Below are 20284 nucleotides of genomic sequence, written 5' to 3'. Positions count from 1 at the left end.
TTTTTTTTTTTTTTGGCTTTCTTTGAGAGAGGGTTTTACTTTGCCATCTTTTTCTTTGATCTTGGAATATGTCCACTTCTACAGTGGTGACAGAGGCTCAGGCAGGGTGACCCTATGTGACGGTAACATTTGGTGCCTTAAATGGCCAATAACTTGCATTGTTTATCCTGAAATCTAAAATCGATAGAAAGAACAAATTATAGAAGTGTCCAGAAGACTGAAATTGTGAACTATTAACTCTGTGGTGTTTGCTTTAGGAGTAATTTATTTTAAGTTGATTTTCTTTCCCTTTACACCACAAAGTTTAATGCTATAGTAAATGAATCTTCTGGTTGTGTGAAAGAAAAGTACTGTCATGGATGTATGGTTTATATAAGAAAATGTTTAAGTGCTTCTGGAACTTTTTCAAACTCTGAAAGTCTTCCATAATAGGTTTTAAAAACCCATGTATACATTTCCTCTTATAAAAAGACAATTTATTGTACATAGTGCAGTGTTTTGAATAAAGTAGACACTTAAAAAATACTTGGATGATGTGGTGGGCAAGGTGTGGTGGAACAAGCCTGTCCTAGGAGTTGGGATGCTGAGGCATTAGGGTTGCCATGACTTCTCAACCCCTGCCCCTCAGAATTCCTTACAGAAGGAGTGAATCTGTTTACAAATGGGAATGAACTGATTTAAGTTAGCCGGAGAAGAAAAATGTTAATAATCACCTTACACTTCTAACCTATTCGTAGGTATTCTCATTTAGTTTTTTTCATTTTTTAGTTCAAAGAAGTAAGAGGCATGTTTTTAGTATTTTTCTCTTTAGATTATACTATAAAAATGTTACTATTGTGGAAAATAGACAATTTATTTTGTTTTTCAGGTCATGTACAACATCTCTGCGGCAAATCAATAAAATTATTGAACAACTTAGCCCTCAAGCTGCTACCAACAGAGACATCAACAGGAAACTGGATTCTGTAAAACGACAGAAGTATAATAAGGTGATTCCAAATCACCCATTGACTTGCTTTTATATATTTATAATTTGTCAGCAATTTCCCTGTTGCACCCTCTGTACACAGTGTTTTTTAAAACCTACACATGCAGTGCATAGGACTGGCTCAGTGCACACATACATGCGTGCTTGCATCCCTGATCCCTGTGCAAGAGGCTCCCGTGTGGCTCTTTGACCTCTTCACTCCTGGACCTGCCACACAGTCTTCCTGTTATCATCCTACTCAACTCCTGCTGGGCCTGTTGGGCTCTCACTCAGTTGCATTTTTGGTGAACTTTGTTTTCCTGCTTAGCTCTTGTGCAGATTGGCTCCACTGTTTCTAGTTGACGTAACCTTTCCCCTCACACACCTCCGCTTTCTCTTCTGAGAGGCTGGCCCTTCATCCCTGCTTGGATCTTAGTCAGCACCCAGCCACACTGGGGCAGCACTCAGGGATATTAAAGATGTTAAGGCGATATTTTTATGAGGTTTGAAACTTTTTTTAGGGCTTATGTACCCCTTCGTGGAAGTACCCTACAGTAGATAGGAATGACTGGTTTTGATCATTTTGGTTCTGGTAGAGCTTTTGTGTTGCTGAGTTCCACATGTGTGAGTGTGTACAGGCTCCCTTCGTGTGGCCCTCCTTTTCCTTCTACCACCATCGATTATCTTCACCCCCTCTCTGTCTTACTTTGAGAACAGCAGTCCAGAGGTTAGAGCTAGCAGTAGCCCAGAGTACACAGGGTCCCCCAAACCAGAAAGGGGACATTTGGCCTCTTTTGGGAGTATGTGAATTAAACAGATAGACAGAAACCTTTGACCTTTGGCTTCTGGTGGGATGGGGTTTCCAGTATGGAAAGGACCAAACTTGGCCTCTTAAGGTCCTTCTTTAACTTTTTTTTTTTTGTTTTGTTTAATTTTTTTGGTACCAGGGATTGAACTTGCAAGGCAGGCCACCGAACCACTGAGCTAAATCCCCAGCCCGGTGCTCCTTCTTTAACTTAATGAAACTTATCTTTAGAAGCTCCTCAATGTTTTTATTTATTTATTTATTTATTTATTTATTTATTGATTGATTGATTGATTGATTGATTGATTGATTGATTGAGACAGGGTTTCACTATGTAGTTGAGACTGAACTGGAACTCTGTGTAGGCCAGGCTGGTCTCGAACTCACAGTGATCCTCCTGCCTCAGCCTCCCGAGTTCTGGGATTACAGACGTGCGCCGCCATTCTCAGTAGCTCCTCAATGTTTAGAGATAGACTGTTCAGAGAGAAGGTAGGATTTTGCTGAGACACTGATAAAAAACAAAACAAAACACACTGCAGGTCATTGGCAGGTACTATTTATGTTTTAAGACTTCGCCTTGCTCTGCAGTCATATTTGGAGTTGAAATATTTTTTTGTGTGTGTGGTGCTGGGAATCCAATACCTGTGAGGCAAGCACTTTACCTCTGATAGAGTTGAGATCTTCTTTTCCCTGTGAAGAGGAGCCAAGTATCCCAGGCCCAGTTAATTGGTAAGCTGAGTTCTGATGGTTTTAAGGGAGACAAGATAGAAACACATCTGAGGCCAGGGATTTAGCTCAGTGGTTTTGCCGCCTTCTTTGCAAGTGCAAGGACCTGAGTTCAATCCTCAGTTACACCCGCGCCCCCAAAAAGAGAAACTCATCTCAGGTGGGTGGTGTAATGAGGCATGGCAGAATGCCATGTATTTGAAAGTTTTGTGACTAGACAGAATGCTGTAAAGGACACCATAAATATTGTGGGCTATCAGAGGGGAGTGACTCTTAACTAACATCTGTGTTTGTGTTTCTTATCCCTATGGCCTGCTGCCCTCCATAGTCCATTGGCTGGTGAGGTCAGAAACACAAGAAGTTCTGTCTGTCCAGTGTGTCATGGGGGACTGAGTAGGACAGTCCTTCTGTGGTTAGTATGTGTGCCATGAGCTCAGGCACGTGGAGAGCTAGTGCCATGCTGTGAGGAGGGACTTGCTGCAGGAAAGTAGGAGTTGTATGGGGTTTCTGTTTCATTTTCACATTATTCATGATCACAGTTTTAAATTTTCATAGAGATGTCTTTTTGTATTTAACAATAAATCCCTGCCTTGCTGTGTTCTTTATCTGGTATTCACCACTCAAGGAACAGCAGCTGAAGAAGATCACTGCAAAGCAGAAGCGCCTCCAGGCTGTCCTTGTTGGAGCAGAGGTGAGAGTGGAGCTGGAGCATGGTGGCCTGGAGGAGGAGGATGCAGGTGAGGGTACCCAGCAGCAGCTTCCCCAGGTTCATGAGGTGGTGCTGGTTTTGTGGGGTCAATGAAGGGTGTTCTTTAATCTTTGCCTGGGCTTTGGGAAAACAACACAAAACAAACAAAACATTTCTTTGCTTTAGTGTCAGAATGGACTTAGGAAATTTTATCCCCTGCAGGATGAAACCTCTTGAGTCACATGGAGTTTTTAGAGAATGAAAGTAAATTTTTAACTCTGTTCGCTGGAGGCTGCTATGCACATTTTGTTTAACATTTAATAAATTGGAAATCTTAAGCACTCTTCTATTGCTAAATTGATAAAGACAACTAACGTCTCAATTGAATTACATTTTGGATGCTCAGCATTATCAATCAGCATCTTCAGAGCTGCTCTTGTGTCTCTTTAAGGAGCATTTGGCAGGCTTTCCTAGTGTCCATTCAGTTGTCTAGTAAAGTCCTTCAGGTGAAACTACTGTGGTTAGAGCAGTTTCACATTTCTGCTTTGGATGGTTGTCTTTGGGAAAACCTTTTAGGAAAATGCATAAGCTCTGGAATTAAATGTCTTTTTCAGGTGTGTGTGTGTATGTGTGTATATGTATGCACGTGTGTTTGTGTGTTTAGAAATTGTTGGTTAGTGGTCATGTAGTGCTTGAAAAATAGATCATTTGTTTAAGCTTTCTAAGCAAGTACTTTCTTCCAGCTCCAGAGGGTTAATTGCTCAGACAAGAGAATTATTATGAAGAGCATAACTGCAGGTCATACAGAAAAGTATTAGATGTGCTTCTGAAATTCAGTCTTACAAGATTTATTAGTTCTATTGATATAGGGGGAAGAGATGTAACTCCCAAATTTGTTAGATATCTGAAACGCAAGTTCATGTTCTCTGAAATCGAAGAATGAATTCTAGGTTAAGAGTAGGAAAAATTTATTGAGAGAAAGAAAGCTTCTGTCTTAAAACAGAAGGGGGAATGATGGAAAGTGGGTTGCCCACCCACTCCACTTCTCAAAGATGTTTTATACAGCAAAGCCATATGGTGAAGCAGGAACGAAATGGGACAAAGCTATAAAATCTAATGGAAAGTTACAAGATGGGCATGAAGTGGGGCAAAACCATGACCAACCAATAATATTACAAGTATCATCACCAGGTAATATTGCTTAAATGGGGGATGAAATGGAGGAGCAAGTCATGTAGCAAACGTATAAGGATTTTCATTAAGGGTGGGAGTCAGGGATATTTCCTGGAAAGGCTGGATTAAGACCTTGGTCCCCCACCCAGGTGATTGATACCTATTTAAAATATCAATCACTGCTATTTATCCCCATGGGAAGCACAAGGGTGTAGTAGTTTCCCTCCTTTTACAATTCTGGCTTTCAGTGAATGTGTCTTGATGTCCTCCATGTTGACTCCTTGACTGTCCTCCATGTTGGCTCCTCCTGGGCTGGCCTTGTCCAATTGCCTACATGATCTCTAAGTTACCTATCTGTAATACTATGACCAGGGCTGTCTGCTGTGGGGTGCTGTACTCTCCTTGGCAAAGGGCATTTGTTCCTGTTTAGCTATCTTAAAACCTACTGTTTCTCACTTCCTGTTGCTGCTTTGATAAGACTTTGTCTAGCATTGATAGAGACCTTCTTGAATCCGAGAATCCTATCCACCTTTACTTCCTTCAGTTGTCCACAGTTGCTGATGCTTCCTGTGCCTGCTAGAACCTCTTTCCTGGTTTCCTTTATACACTCTGACTGCCTGTATTGTTATTTTTGGCTGCTTTTCTGGCATTACCTTAAAATGTGATGTTTCTGAGGATTTCTTGTTGAGTCCCTTTCTTGTTTTGCTTCTGCTACTTGAATAATCTCTTTTATTTCCCTGGCTTTTGCAGCCATATACATTCTGATATTGTATAAATCTGTAGCTCTGTGATTTGAGCCCCTGATTGCTACATTCTACAGCAGGGCACCAGGCAACGTTTGAGTGTCCTCTCTCAGTGAGCTCTCTCTTTTACCCTGTCTGTAGGGGCAGAGGAGCAGAGTGCCTGTGAGCCCCACCCTGGGCTGGCTCTGCATAACCAGGTGTGGGCCTTGGCTGCCTTCTTTAGCTTGTAAGTCTGTCTGAACCTGTGCAGGGGGGATACTGTAATGCAGTAGCCCCACCTGCTGCCTATGTGTGGCCTAGAGATTTCCTTTCTTTCCTCTCCAAAGGGTGATCCATTTCATAGGGTAATGGTTGAGACTGCTTGACAGTCTTCTTTGGGAAGTAGGTGGATGAGGGCCAGTTACTGACGAAAGGAAATTGGGAAGGGAGATGGGACTGTTCACTCTCACTTTTCCTGTTCTACATTGTACTAGATAGTGTAGGAATGGAAGAAAAGACACACACAGCATAAGGATGAGAAAGAAAGAAAGCCACCATTATTTGTGTAATACACGATCCTTTATGTAGATATTTTAAAAGAAGCAACAAGTAAGCTATTAGAATTACCACCTGAATTTAGCAGTATCACTGAATACATGGCTAGTATATAGAAGTCACTTTTGTTCACCGGGGGGAAAATTTAATAAAGATGTTAGCTACAGATTAAATCAAATACCTAAGCTAGTCATGGTGGCACATGCCTGTAATCCTAGCTAATTGGGAGGCTGAGGCAGGGGGATTATAATTTCAAGGCCATCATGGACAACTTGGTAAGACCCTGTTTCAAAATTTAAAAAGGGAAGGAATATAATTCAGTGGTAGCGTGCTTGCCTAGCATGTTCTGAGTTCAATCCCCCATACAGAGAAACAAAAATCAAAGAAACCCTAGGAATGAATAAATTTAGCAAAATTACAGTTTTTGACAGTGTTTCCTATATTAAAAACAGTATCATTGAAAATTTATGAATCCTTAAGTAAATTGAGAGGTGTACTGTGGTCATGGATTGGAAGATGCAGTATAATATCATTCTCCTAACCAGCTGCAGTTTCAGTGAAATCCCAATATAAATTTCAGATTTTTGTTTCTTATTTCTTTATTTTCTGGTACTGGGAGTCAAACTCAGAACTTACACTTGCCAGGCAGGCAAGGGACCACTGAGCTACATCTCTGGCCCCAGATTTTGTTTTTTAAAGGCAAAGGACATGAAGAAGGAAGTTTAGGCTGAGGGTAGAGATCATTAACATGCCGATTTTAAAATTTGTACAAAGCTTCATTGGGCCAAGAATAACCAAGGTGACCTTGAAGAGGAACAAATGTCAAGATTTGTCATAAAGCTGCAGTACGTACAACAGTGTTATTAGCACAAGAGTACACAGGCTGACCAGTGGGACAGAATAGAGGCCTGGCCAGCTGGCCCACCCATGCATGCCTATCTGACCTGTGAAAGAAATGGCTGGCAGTGCTGTGAAAAAAAACCTGGTGACACTGGGTTAATTCACATGAAAACACAGTGAAACCCATTGCACCATGCACAGAAATACAAGTAAATTCTAAGCACACTATAGATCTGAATGTTAATGGTAAAGTAAAGCATTTAGAATATAACATAGAGAAAATATTTTTAAGATTTTGGGGTAGGCAGATACTTAAACAGAATACAAAAATCTCTCTGTAAAGGAAAAAATTTGTTATGTATACTGTATAAAAACTAAGACTTCTGTTTGTCTAGAGATAGTATTTAGAGAGTGGAAATGTAAGCTGCAGAGTGGAGAAGGACTTGCAGAACATGTAGAAATTGGACCTTAGACTAGAAGGTTTAAAGAACTAAGCCTTTTTTTAAAGGTAGGCAGAGAAAAATGGGTCAAGGACTGGAACATTTTCTACACAGAAGATTAACAAGTCTATGAAAGGCACTTTGTCTCATTAGTTATCAGGGAAATGCAAATTATGGCTGCAGTGTGGCCCCGCCGGAACCTACTGGAGCAGCCAGAGTAAAATGCAAGGGAGTGAACAGTTGGAACTAAGTCTGTACGTGGAACTTAACACAGTACCACATTGCAGATCTCTTTGGCAGTATCTGCTAAAGCTTAACAACCCCAGAGAATTGTATACATTTATCACCAAGGATGTGTACCAAGGATTCATAGCAGCATTATTTTATTTATTTATCTTCTTTAAGTTTACTGGTACTTTTTAGGTATACAGTACAGTTACATTTATCATTGGTATCTTGTACCTGTACATGATGTGTTTTGGTTCTTATTTTTTCCTCATACCCCTGCCCTCCCTTCACCCCGTACTCCCTTCCCTTTTTACAAATACTTTGTTTCCATTTTTTCCTTTTCTCATGTTTTTCTTTTCCCCTCTTTCCTTTCCCCTACCCTTCCCACTCCCCTACTCCTTTAGCCCTTTTCTTCCAATTTTACATTATCAGTTATACAATTTGAACTTTATCTACATTTTTAGTTTTTCACACCAGAGAAACTATTTGGTATTTACACATGTGTCCTATTTATTTCACTTAAGAGTATGGCCTCAATATATGCATCCATTGTCCTATAAATGACTCTAGCTTCTCATTCTTTATGGCTGAGTAGTACTCCATTCTTTATCCAATCTCCTGTTGATGGGCAACTGGGCTATTTCCAAGTTTTAGCTATTACAAACTACATAGCAGCAGTGTTCATAGCCAAACCTGGAAAATACCCAGATGTGTATTAACAGCGGAAATGGCAGAATTACACTGTGGTCATATAACAGAGTTAACCACCTGCAGTTTCACTCAGCAGATCAGTGTGCATTGCTCAGATTAATGCTGACAGAAAGCAGGCAGACATGGAGCAGACAGGATCTATGCAGCAGGTTCAGAGCCAGGTTCGACTTGGCCAGCATTGCCTCTGGACTTTCTAGTGATTCCTGTTACTTGATCTGGATGCTGGTGTATGACTATATATATATATATTTTTTTTTTCTGAGTATTTATTGAGCTTAAAATTTGTGCGTCCTCTGTTCCATATTTTAGGGCAAGTTTAATGAAAAACTGGCTGTGGTACCATTGGCTTGCAAGATCCATAGATTTTAGAATACAGATTCCTTCCTGTTTAGCTGGAGAGCAGTTTCCTCTAATGACAGGAGTGATTTCTGGGTGACGTTACACTTGTAGAATACTTTCACGTTTTACTTCACCACTTCTAGTCAGTCCTTGTCTGGCAGACGTTTGGCAGTGAGGGGAGTGTTCTCTGTTATCTGGGTAGTAGCCGTCAATTTTGTATTTTTTGAGCACTTGCACTATGATGAGTGCAGTTGTGGAGCTCAGATTTTAGCTAATCTAAATTTAAATAGCCACAGGTGACAGGTAACTGTTGTGTTGAGCAGTGCAAAGCTAACATTTTTCTTTTCCTGTTGAGGTACGTGCTGTTCCCGTAGCTACCCACTTTCAGTTTTATTGTCTCTTGAGGTCCATCTGAATGTTGGTATATTAACAGTTACACGGGAACTTGGGAGGTTGCTGCTTGGCCTCTTCCTTGGCTGATAAGGAAACGTAGCTAAATATATCTATAACTAATATATATACTAATAAGCCTATCTTTGGGTGTACAGAGTATATTTCTGATGAGATATTTTTATTTGAATTAGAATTTACTTTACTACATAATCATAAACATTTCTGTATACTTATGAGTACTGTAATATTTTGATACATGTATATATTGTGTAATCTTTAAATCAACCTGGAAGTATCTGTCGCCCGAAACATTTATTTCTCTGTGGTGAAAACATTCAAACTCCTTCCTTCTGGCTTTTCAGAATATGTTGTTGTTACTGTATCACCCTCCTGTGTGATGGCACACCTGACTTCCTGCCCTGTCTATGACTTTGCATAGTGCCCATAGGTGGGCAGCCCCCATCTTTCCCTCCCACGCCTTCTCCTCAGGCCAACGTAACTACCAGGCTGCTCTCAACTTCTGTGAGATTCCACAGCTGAGTGAAATCATGCTTGTCTTTCCGTGAGTGCTTATTTCGCTTAACATGATGATCTTCAGTTCCATCTATGCTGTCCCAGATGAGAGCTGTTTGTTTTTGGTTATGGCTGATTAGTGTTTTGTGGTGATGTGAATGTACCCAATTTATACAGAGTGATCTTTTGGAGAAAGGTTCCTGAGAAATCATTTTTTGAACAGGAATATATTAAATATGACATGATAAATCCTGTCATAAATTTTACTCTAAGCTTTAGTGTACTAAATTTATAAGCTCTTGGTAGTTGTTGCCTCCTGTTGATTGAATAAATGAACATTTCTGATGTACATGGGAAGTTTCACGCTGCTCCTCATTTCCATTCTGTTTCAGAGCCGGGCCCGTCCTGCCTTGGCAGCATGCTCATGCCTGCCCAGGAGACCGCCTGGGAGGAGCTCATCCGCACTGGCCAGATGACACCATTTGGTACCCGTGTCCCTCAGAAAACAGAGAAAAAGCCTAGAAAACTAATGCTCAATGAGGCATCAGGCTTTGAGAAGTATTTGGCAGATCAAGCAAAACTGTCTTTTGAAAGGAAGAAGCAAGCTGCTAATAAAAGAGCATCCAGAAAAGCTCCACCCTCGGTCAAGTCTGAGTCAAGTGCACAATCGAAAGAAAAAAAACCAAAGCAGAGAAGCAAAGTTCTCTCCAAAACAGACTGGCGTTTGAAGAAGCACATCAGGAAGCTCCAGAAGAGGGCGCTGCAGTTCCAGGGGAAAGTGGGGCTGCCCAGGGGGAAGAGGCCCCTAGAGGCAGAGGCAAGGCTGCAGACAAAGGGAGATGAGGAGGGTGAGGAGTTGGGATCCTTTCCCTCCGAGGGGGAGGAAGAGGGAGGCAGGGATGAGGTAGGGGCTGACCTGTCCAGAGATGTCGCAGACTGTGAGCTGAGGCCTGTGCTCAGGGGCCAGAAACGCCAGAAGAAAGTCCCACCGTGGAAGAGTGATGACAATTTTTCCCCAAGTTCTGGGGAAGAAGCAGAAGCCACAGAAGGTGGAGGAGGAACGGGTCGAAAAGTAGTGAGGTGCTGTGACGATGGAGATGAAGATTATTATAAGCAGCGGTTAAGGTCAGTCTTGCTTGGCGTTAGGTAGATGCTTACTTAGTACTGTGTAAGGGTTCTAGATGCTGTGATAGTGCTGTGCCCCTTTAGTGGCAAGTGGGACTTCTGCAGCCATGGCCTGCTAGAGCCAGCAGTCCGAGTCCTCTCTGTGGCTGGTCCAAAGGCAGCTACTTCTGGGTCTTTATTCAGATCAGAGCATATCTTAGAAGAGGTTGGGAGAGGATGGGACAGGAACATGGAGAGGACCAGAGCGTGAGCTGTGTGGCCTTTGGTTGGAGTGGTCACCCTTCAGTGAGTGTTAGGATGGGCAGAGGTGGTCTTATGCATGCCTCCTGCAGGGTTATTTTTGTGCTTTTGTTTTCCTTTTGAAGCAAGATAGTAACTGCACAGGGTTCAAGCTTGCTTTCTTAAACCTCCCTTTCTTGCCTTGAAAAAATTATCTTTTGCAGAATTGTAACCATCATCATGCCAGAAGTATGCTTGGTATACATGGTGTGCCTTCCATTTCAAGGTCGTTGTTTATGTCATAGCCTGACCTTGGTGTTGACCCCTGTGACTGTCAGGGTGTGATGTAAGGGAGATGACAGGGAAGTGAAGGTATGTAACGTGAAGTTAGAATCACTGTGGCCATGTGTTCTGCAAGCCAGGAATGGCAGGCCACATACTGTAGTCTCTCCACAGTGTTGCTGAGCACAACACATGCATTAGCTGTAGGAGCCCTGAGGAAGCTAGGGGAAAGGGATCACAGTATTTTTAAAATATTTAACATGGACTTTTTTCTAGTCCTCAGCAATATTTCTAAATGGGAGGAGACCTAGTATGTTGTATTTCTTGTAGCTTTCCACTGGCCTTCATGGGTAACGGTTGACTGGTAGTTTTTCTTTTCTTGTTGACAACACTCCTGACCCAAATGCAGATCCAAAGCGGATGCACCAGTGTTGTTTAAAAATAATTGAAGGACCCGTGGCTTAAATATAGCTCTTATGCAGTACTGTGTAGCTGAGTGGCTTCTATTTGTCATTTCCTCTGCAACTTCAGTTAGTGTGCACACTTAGTGTCTGTAACATTATTAGAGAAATATTGCTCAATACTCTTGGACAATGAGTGGTGTTGGTCCTTTTCTTAACTACTATAGAAGATTAATAAAAGTGTTAATCTTCACATATTGATTAGAAATGGAGCAATATATATTCTCATTAAACCAGGTCAATATTAAATATATTTAAAATACAAAACTATTTTGATCAAGAGCAATTTATTTTGATTGAATTTTAAATATAGGTGTAGCTTAATTTCATGGCAATAAGTTTGTCTTAATAATGTTAAGATTGTGAAACAATTTATTATTTCCAAAGCCATATCATAAAGCCAATTTTTTTGCTAAAGTTACAGTAAAATCTCAAATGCATTTCAGAAATACCAATAACTCTAATTGTCACTGAAATACGATAGCTCTTAAAATTTTATAGCTAGTTATTAAGGCTGTTAAGCTACAGATATCCACATTGAAATGTTTGTATTACATCTCCTTTGGTACTCTTTGGTTTGGGGAATGTTAAAAGAAAATAAAATGATCAGAATTGAGAATTTTATTAATATTTAAGAACTTCCAGGCGTTTTATAAGTTAACTGTTGCTGATCTTTGTAGATGATTGAAATAGTAGTGGCATTTCCTTGAGTGAAGAAAAGGGACTTAGAATTGCTTATCTTAGCAATTATTTGATGACAAGTGATCACTGTAAAGCCATATAGTTTATATACAGAAGATGCATTTTTTTCTTACTGGTTAGAATTGAGGATGTATTCAGGCTGGGAACCTTATATAAAATGTAACAAATACATATTGGTGATGGCAGGTTAGTTACTTTTCTCTTGAAACTCTTGGAAGTTAGAGTAGGTAACTGCTAGACAGCTCACCACCTTTCTTATTTAAGACTGGACGTTATAGGCCTTTCATCAGCTGAGTTGTCCTAGCCAGATACCTGTTTGACCTGGTGCTTTAGGTAGGAAGTTTCTGTCAGGTCTTTTCTACAGCGTGGCCTTTTCTGCAGTTGGGAAGTGGCAGTCATGATCTTGCTTTCTCTGAGTCAGCCCAAAACCTCAGGTCAGTCTTGGCTGTTGTGTCTATATTTTAAACTCCTGTGCACTTTCTCTTGCAGTGGATATAGCTGCCTTGGTGGCTGGTCCTTAGTGGTGCCCCCTTGTGGTCTTTCTGTTGGCCCTTAGCCCTGATGAATAGCTGCTCGTACGTCCATGTTCTGTGAATTCTTACCTGTGGTGATGTGTGCAGGGTCTACTCCTTTCTACCAGGTTATGGATTTTTCTCAGAATATGTTGCCATTTAGAAATCTTAGGCCCAAGATCTCCGGGAGCCAGATAAGACCAGCAGAGCTAATGTGAATTCAATATTTGAATGGTATGTCTTGGTAAGTACCTCATGTTGCTTGCCTGGTCTAGGCAGGAAGGCAGGACAGCCCAGAGCTGCCCAAAACACTGACTTTTCCCCAACAGTGGGACTTGCATCCAGATCTTGTTATTTCTAGTTATTGACTGGCTGCTCTGTTGGACGTGAAGGTCAGTTTCCACACTTCTTCTATATGCCACTGCATGAACGTCCATTCTCATTCCAGGGCTGGCCTTGAGGGTTCTGTACAGGATTTTTAGGGGCCTTGTACACAGATAATACCTAACCCATGCACAGGGAATAGTAGATTCAGACTGAGGGGTCAGGACGGGCTGGAGGAGACTCCCTTGTGTAGGGCCTCAGCTGTTGCTCACTCAGATATGTGGATGTAGACCTTGATGTGCAGGTTCAAAACTTTTCACATTTGCCCCCAAATTTCAGGTTCATCATTGAGGAAAGGAGGTGCAGCATTTCTCCAGGTGGTGTGGTGGCTGTGACCTGCAGGGGGCTGTCCACTTGAGGATGGAGATGGGTGTGTGCCTGCCCTGGCCTGTGTGCGCCCATCGTCTGGCCAGGGGAGGCTGGATCCCTGTTTGTGTTGACTGGGAGAGCGTGCCACATCCCTGCATGATGTCTGTCCTGAGTGTGGGGGTCAAGGAGGGAGCACAGCACACTTGTACCAGCTGATGCCAGCTTTGACACACTAAAGCAGAAGTGTCACAGACTCAGGCCTCTCCCCACAGGGTCAGCACTGCTTGGGGCAGGTCTCCTTGCTGGTGGGACTTGAGTTGGCATTTATCGTTTACTGTAGCCCATTCCTGGAAGCTGTTACGTCTGTTTCTGCCTGTCAGCTGTTAAGCTGCTCAGATAACTACCCCTGCTTCTTAGCAAGGAGCACAGATGGAAGCAGAAGTCTCAGTCCAGACACTGATTCTGCAGAGTCACCAAGAGCCCTACCTCTGGAGGTGCTGGCTTGGGGGCCCAGCCTGGGGCTGAGGACAGGATTCTGAGAAAATTTCTGGCTTGGGAACTATCAGATGTCTGTGAGTTGAGTTTTTTGGTGTGTGTGTGTGTGTGTGTGTGTGTGTGTGATTCTGGGATTTGAACTCAGGGCTCTGTACGTGCTTGGCAAGTGCTCTACTGCTAAGCTACACCCCTGCCATAAATTGATTTTATATACTTTTTCCTTTTTGGTTTTGTGTTGGTTTCTCTGAAATCCTTCTTGTGCTCTGCACAGTGTGGGAGAGGGCCTCGAGGGAAGCCTAGGGTCAGTGCAATCAGCCAACACTGCACTAAACTCTGCTAAATGGATAGATCCTCTGGTTCTCATGCTTCTGCATCTCGGGCATGCAAGAGCCTGGACCCAGCAGTGGTCAGGGCTGCAGGGTCTGGAGGCTGCAGGCCAGAGTCCGGAGGAGCTGGGTACCATCTGGCTGTGGCCCAGCGCCTCTGATTCTGAGTTGAGGTTAGTGTTCTCTATCCCCAGAGACTCTTGTCCAGCACAAGCTGCAGGGGTCGAAAGGATTGCCAAGGTGCAGTATCTAAGTGCGACCACAAGGTGGTGCTCAGAACTGCCGCTTGGCTGCCTGAGCCTCTGGGGCGCTAAAACCAAGCCAGAAACCTAAGCTAGAGTCTGAGCTGGAGAGGGAGAGCTGGCCAGGAGTCTGGCAGACCTGAGAGAGCAGCCTGCGTGGGAACAGAATTGGCCTCACAGTTTGGTGTAAGCTGAGTGTGTACGATGAGAGTTGCTGTAACTTGTCTCTTTGTAAAGTGTTTTCTTGTGGCCCTTTTTAAACTCTGTTTTACATGAATTAGCTTTGAATTGAAAAGCGACTCTGAGGATTCCCATTTTTGTGGAAATTCTATGGAATGCCCTCTGATAGTCTCCATGGCTTAATTATCTGGGAAGATAATATTCCTCCCTGTCCTTCCTGTGAGTACCTGGCTCCAAGGCTACTGTGAGCTGAGTCCTGGTTTGGAAGTTTGGTCTTTCGCATACTGGGTTCCGAGAGGGGCAGCTGTCAACACCTGCATATGCGGAGAGGGGTCTGGCCAGGTAACATAAATGTTGACGAGAGACTTGTGCGCGTGGAAGACAGCCAGGGCGAGAGGAGAGTGAGGTGTGTGCAGGGAAAGTGTAGCCATGGCTAACACACTTGAATGCTTACAGCAGTGGCCTTCACCTTGATGGGTTAGTGGGCTTCATCATAGCCCCAGGAGTGAGGAGCTTTTATCCACACAGTCCACTGAAGAGCCCAGGAAGCAGAAGCAGTGGGAGGGGCCAGCGGGGTCACCTGCCAGCTGCTTTGGGGAACCCTAGGCCTATTCCTGGCTGAGCCACGGTGAAACTTGCACTCCCAGCCTCGTTTGCCATCTCACCCTGTATATATGTGTGGAGTTTTTTACTCTTCTGTGCCAAGAGCCTGCTCGCTCTGGGAATTGTTCCATGTTGCATTCACCAGTTTTAGGCCACACTTAAGCAAAACTCAATTTTGGTTTGCTTGTAACTTTTTGTAAAAAAGCCCAAATAACTTGTCTCTGAAAATTAGAATGTAGTAAAAGTTTCATTTAGATTTTATCCAGAAACCTGAAACAATGATTTGAAGATTGTTCTTGTCATCTATTTGTAGGAGTTCATTTCTTTCTCCAGAAATAAGCCAACGTTCATTTTGATTTTCTTACTCTTTTTCTAGGAATCTGTATATTAAATAGAAAAGAAAAAGTTACTCATTATGTTTGTTTTCTTAGAGAGCACATTGGCTTTTTTGTTAAAATGACAAAGTGGAGACATAAATGAAGACTAACTCTGCTTCCTGCGCTACCCACACCTTTTGTCCTGGGCTCTGGCATAATTGTCTGCATCAGTCTTAATTTTCTCTGTGAGATCTGGCTCCTAACTGAGGGTACTTCATCTGCTCAGATGTACCAATTAAGTCTACCCAGATAGACCATAAAAAAGCAGATAAGAAAAGTAAAACACTGAGTATCTCAATTTAGCAAATTAGACTAATCAGTAAGGGATTCTTAGCTGTCTGAAATAGAAAACCTATTGCAATACAAAAATGCAAACTATATTAAATACCCAGCTTGGTGCCTGAATATATTTTTAAAAATCAAATTGTACTCATTGTGCTGCTGTTGTAGAATTTCTTTCATGGAGATTGCAATAAGTAGAGAATGATTCTGAGATTGAAATTTCACTCTGTGTTAAGAATGATTTAACTGTATGATGTGTAGCCTTCCCCTTGCAATCAGTGCAGGTTTAAACAGTGCCAGGCTTGGTGGCCTTTGTAACATAACAACAGTGTAAAGACAGCAGTAAGGACAGTTTTGAATTTCAAGCACTTTGGTATTGACTTTCTTGAAGTTTTGGAGGGGCGTTTTCATTGGACCAACTAATCCCAGGCTACTCATAGTTGATGTTCTCAGTAGTAGATACAGCTTGCCCCTTTTGTGGGTTGGCAAAGGCAGTTGTGTACCTGGTTTGTTATTAAATGTATCTCATGTGATGGTTCAGTCCAGACCATCTGTACTCCAAATAACAGTTAACCTGATTTTCCTGTTACTTGTAAAAGCTTGGGAGGGGTTTTACTTCCCTGGCATAGTGTTGAGTTGGGGAAGGAATCATGTTATTGTACAGCAGTGAAGCCAGTTTTCTGTGCCTTTAAACCTTAACACTGACTTTTTGTTTGTTTGTTTGTTTGTTTTTTGAGACAGGGTCTCACTGTATAGTTGAGACTGAACTGGAACTCACTATGTAGCCCAGGCTGGTCTCGAACTCACAGTGATCCTCCTGCCTCAGCCTCCTGAGTGCTGGGATTACAGGCATGTGCCACCACACCCAGTCAACACTGACTTTTTTTAAAGATAAAATTTGAATTGAAGGTTTAGAATTCCATTTGCTCTTGCACAGTTGCAGTGGCTAAGAGGTCATTATTAACTTTTTGGCTGGGAAATACTTTTTAAGGGACGAGGAGAGATCCTAGGATCCAGTGATCTGGGCTGGAGTCTTCACTGCTGACTTGTTAGTAATCTTGGGCAGGCTCCTTTATTTCCCCCAAACTGCCTTTCTTTAACTGTACAAAAGAGAATAATAGAGGCCAGTCTGGACTACATAATGACACTGTCTCTGAAGTGGGGTAACAGTAATATTGTCCTCACTGGATGGTAAGAATTAAATGAATCAGTAAATGTGAGATACCTAAATCAGTGCCCGGCACAGTGAACATTGGTAACTGTCAGTCGTAATTATTTAGTATTTGTTTTCTGACACTAAATTAAAAAATACATATGGGTATGCATGTATATGTAATCTCAAAGCAACATGTGTCCAGAGCTGGTGAGCTTTTCCTCTGGGAGACAGCATGTCATAGGAGGTGAGAGTCACCGGCATAGAGTTTGCATGCGGGTCTCATCCAGGGCTGTGAGCGCCATGGGCCCCCAAGTCTGGGAAACGGGCTTTGCCACAGTGCTCTCTCAAGGATACTGGGGCCACAAAAGATAATATAGTAGTGCTCTGTGACTATGTGCTCCTCTCTTTTTTGTTTTCCTTTGGTTATTTTTTGTTTGTTTTTGAGACAGTCTCACTATGTAGCTCAGGCTGGCCTTAAACTTACGGTGATCCTCCTGCAAGTAATCCCGAGTGCTGGAACCACAGATGTGTGCCACCATGCCTGGCTGTTTTCTTCTCTTGTTTGCACACACCACTCGCCGAGACATTAGGACAGAATCCAGTATGCCAGTAGGTGCTTGGAAAGAGACTGTGCAGTAACTATGAAGAAGAGCTTACAAATGTTGATAAAAATGAAAAGTTGGTCATCTCTTTTGCATGTAAAAGACAGTCTAATAATTGACATTGGCTCGCATGGCTAAACTATTAAGTGTTACAAACAGTTTTATTGAAGCTATGCTTTTTGTCCTTTCATTCTTTTAGTATTAAGACTTGAGGATAAAATATTTATATGAAGGTAATCACTGTATCAGTAGTAATTGTTCCAGGAAATGGAATTATTTTTCTCCTTTGTACACTAGAGGGCAGTAGACCTCTGTCAGGGGACGTTGAAACCTCAGCCTGCTCTAGGGCGGGGTGGTAGGCATGGTTACACGCTGGGTCTTTGCAGTTCTGTGCCAAGTGAGCTGGGTCCTTCTCTCAGGCTCCTCTTGTGTCATCTGCTTGTGTGGCCTGGTTCCCAGACTCCTTGAACTCCTGGATGTGTAGCAGGGCATGTGGCCCACAATGGTCTTCGGTGCAGGGGGCCAGATTTCAGTACTCCCTGCCACAGGATGCAATGTGACATTTGTTATTTTTTATTCACATTTAGCCTGCAGTGATCTAAAATATCATGATTTTATGTATTTACAAAGGTTATGCAGTCTGTCAATAATTACAGGAGAGCATACATAGCTTGCTAAATAATCATATTGTCTCATTTGCCTTTCATGAAAATCCATTATTTGGCTCATTTTGTGGTGGAGAAAAATGCAGCAGTGGTGAGCTGTTCTCTGAAGTCTGGCCCCGCCCAGGGAAAGGCCTGTCGTGCAGCTCCGCCTGCTCAGCAGTGTCTCAGATCTGTGTTTATTGCTGGGTTCTGCTCTAGTAGCAGCCACCGGAGTCTGACAGGGGCCACGGGAGGTGGCAGACTCTCCAGTGACTGGCACACTTGCTTCATTTTATTCGCTTGCAGCTGTGACTGTTAGAAATACAGAGAAAAGGGAGAAATGAAGATGGGAACATCAGAAACATTATTCCCCCCTCGGTGATGTCAATATAGTTCAGGGTTGAACTCCTGTTCCCATCGTAAGAATTCTTTCTCAAGCAGTCCGGCCTTCTGCCAGCCTTCCCACTGGTTCTGGGGTAGCTTGGAACCAAACTCGGAGCTCTGGATTCTCCCTTCCAGCTGGGATGCAGAAACTGGTCTTGTTACTAAGTGAATCTGAAATGCAGAGCCTTGGCTTCAAAATAGCGTAAACAATTTTAATTATTTTGTTTGTTTGTTCAACATAACGAGTTTCCCTGTCCTCCTTTGTGTTTTGGCTATAAGATTCTAAGCTAAGAATTGTTCCAAGGTTGCAGTTGCTATGGGTCGTTCTTTGTTGCTGGCCTCAACCAGGTTTCCCCAGTGGCTAGAGCTAGGTGTGGGGCTGAGCAAAACGCAGCAGAGCTGTAGACAATGGGCAGGAGTCAGGCCCCACAAGGGACAACCGGAAGTCCCTGGAACCATTTCTCAGTGACCCAATGACCACATTCGAGCAGTGCTTCTCTGGCTCTCTGTCTTAAACTACATGCATTTATTGAATGGTAGTGACTGGCTCCTAGGTGTCATCTTAGGGCTGCAGTGATTAGGCATCCTCGTAGGGTCCCTGGTCCTGGAGCAGGTCAGCTGGTCACACCAGGCCCAAGTGGCTTCTGACAGATTTTACTGCAGCAGCCAAGGGCCTGGCAGCCTGGACCAGGGTCTTACTCCTGAACGCATGTGGGGAGACTGGGGAGTACTTCTTGTGCGTGCTATGATTGCAGTTGTGCGTTTATGGTTATCGCTGGCTTTCCTTCTGAGTACTGCCAGTGGAGGCGACAGCAGGCTGAACATGGCAGTTGTTTGAGAAGGGGAAACCCTGCCAGAGAACACCAGGCCCACTTGGTTTTATGTGGCTGCAGCTGTGACTCTTACATATGTGGAGGGTTTAAAATGAGAGGATAGAGAACAGGAAAAAGTTAATTCCTTTTCTGAAAAGGTAAATAGCGGACAGTTTACTGCACTTACCAACTTTTCTCACTTAACTGATACGTGCGTATGTATTTTACAGTCAATATAATGTGTTTTTTGGTGTGGCCATTCAGCCTTTTTTGTATTTAGTTTGAGACGGGGTCTCTGTGTTGCCAGCTTGCTCAGGCTGGGCTTGAATTTGTGTTCCTTCTGCCTCAGCCTCCCAGAGTGCTAGGATTACTGGCATCACCACTCCTAGCTCCATTCTTGATTTTTAAGATTTCAGCTCACTTAGACCCAGATCTGAATTAAAACGATGCTAGTTTATTCAATGGTTGAATAGTGTTCATTCAAATTAATGAATTCTGGGAGGTCCGTTAAATGTGAGGTGCTTTGTGTTGTCACATGGAGGCCATGTTAAACTGTATATCACCCATTTCCTTCTCTAAGTGAACTTGTGATAGTGGCTTTTGCAGGCTCACTAGGAAAACTCCAGTACGTGTATGTGATGATATATGATCTTATCCTAACTCAATAAGCACTCTTACATTCTGGGCTCCATGCTGAGTGCTTGCCTCATTGTGACGCCTCATCCACTCCTCTCTCAAACCCAGTGAAATTGGTGCCCAGTGGAGGAAACCTAGACACTAACAAGGCTAAGTTCCGTGCTAAGGGTTAAAGCCTTAATAAATGATAGCAGGATTTGGTCCCAGCCAAACTTTTGTGCTCAGGCGGTGCTTCTGAGTGCTCACAGCACAGCAGTCCCATTTGCTAGTGGGGCCTGCCGGCGTGCAGGACAACCTGGTTATCACACTGAAGAGGGCACCTGCAGGATTCTGGGCAGCCCTGCAGGGGGCAGGCTCTTCCCCACATTTCTCTCTTTTTCAGGTGATTTCAGCCCTCCTGTGTGAACCCACCCCAGTGTGGCAAGAATTGAGCCCACCTTGTTGGCAGCGT

The 20284-nt window shown here is 43.0% G+C and overlaps 1 protein-coding gene across 3 annotated transcripts in view; it reads left to right on the top strand.

The window, feature by feature from the left end:
* Ercc6 (ERCC excision repair 6, chromatin remodeling factor) overlaps nucleotides 1–20284 on the top strand; it is a 76814-nt gene that overhangs the window by 6145 nt on the left and 50385 nt on the right. For 2 of the 3 annotated variants that reach the window (XM_010622510.3, XM_010622509.3), the window contains exons 3-5: nucleotides 869–989; nucleotides 3124–3235; nucleotides 9493–10225. In XM_010622510.3, coding sequence (XP_010620812.1) covers nucleotides 869–989; nucleotides 3124–3235; nucleotides 9493–10225 — 966 coding nt within the window. The remainder of the gene's footprint in view (nucleotides 1–868; nucleotides 990–3123; nucleotides 3236–9492; nucleotides 10226–20284) is intronic. The other variant, XM_010622511.3, reaches the window with a different exon arrangement.

This window comes from Fukomys damarensis, unplaced genomic scaffold (assembly GCF_012274545.1).
Source record: "Fukomys damarensis isolate Sample0158 unplaced genomic scaffold, DMR_v1.0_HiC HiC_scaffold_1, whole genome shotgun sequence".
Lineage (NCBI taxonomy): Eukaryota > Metazoa > Chordata > Mammalia > Rodentia > Bathyergidae > Fukomys > Fukomys damarensis.
This window is presented reverse-complemented; position numbering and strand designations above follow the sequence as displayed.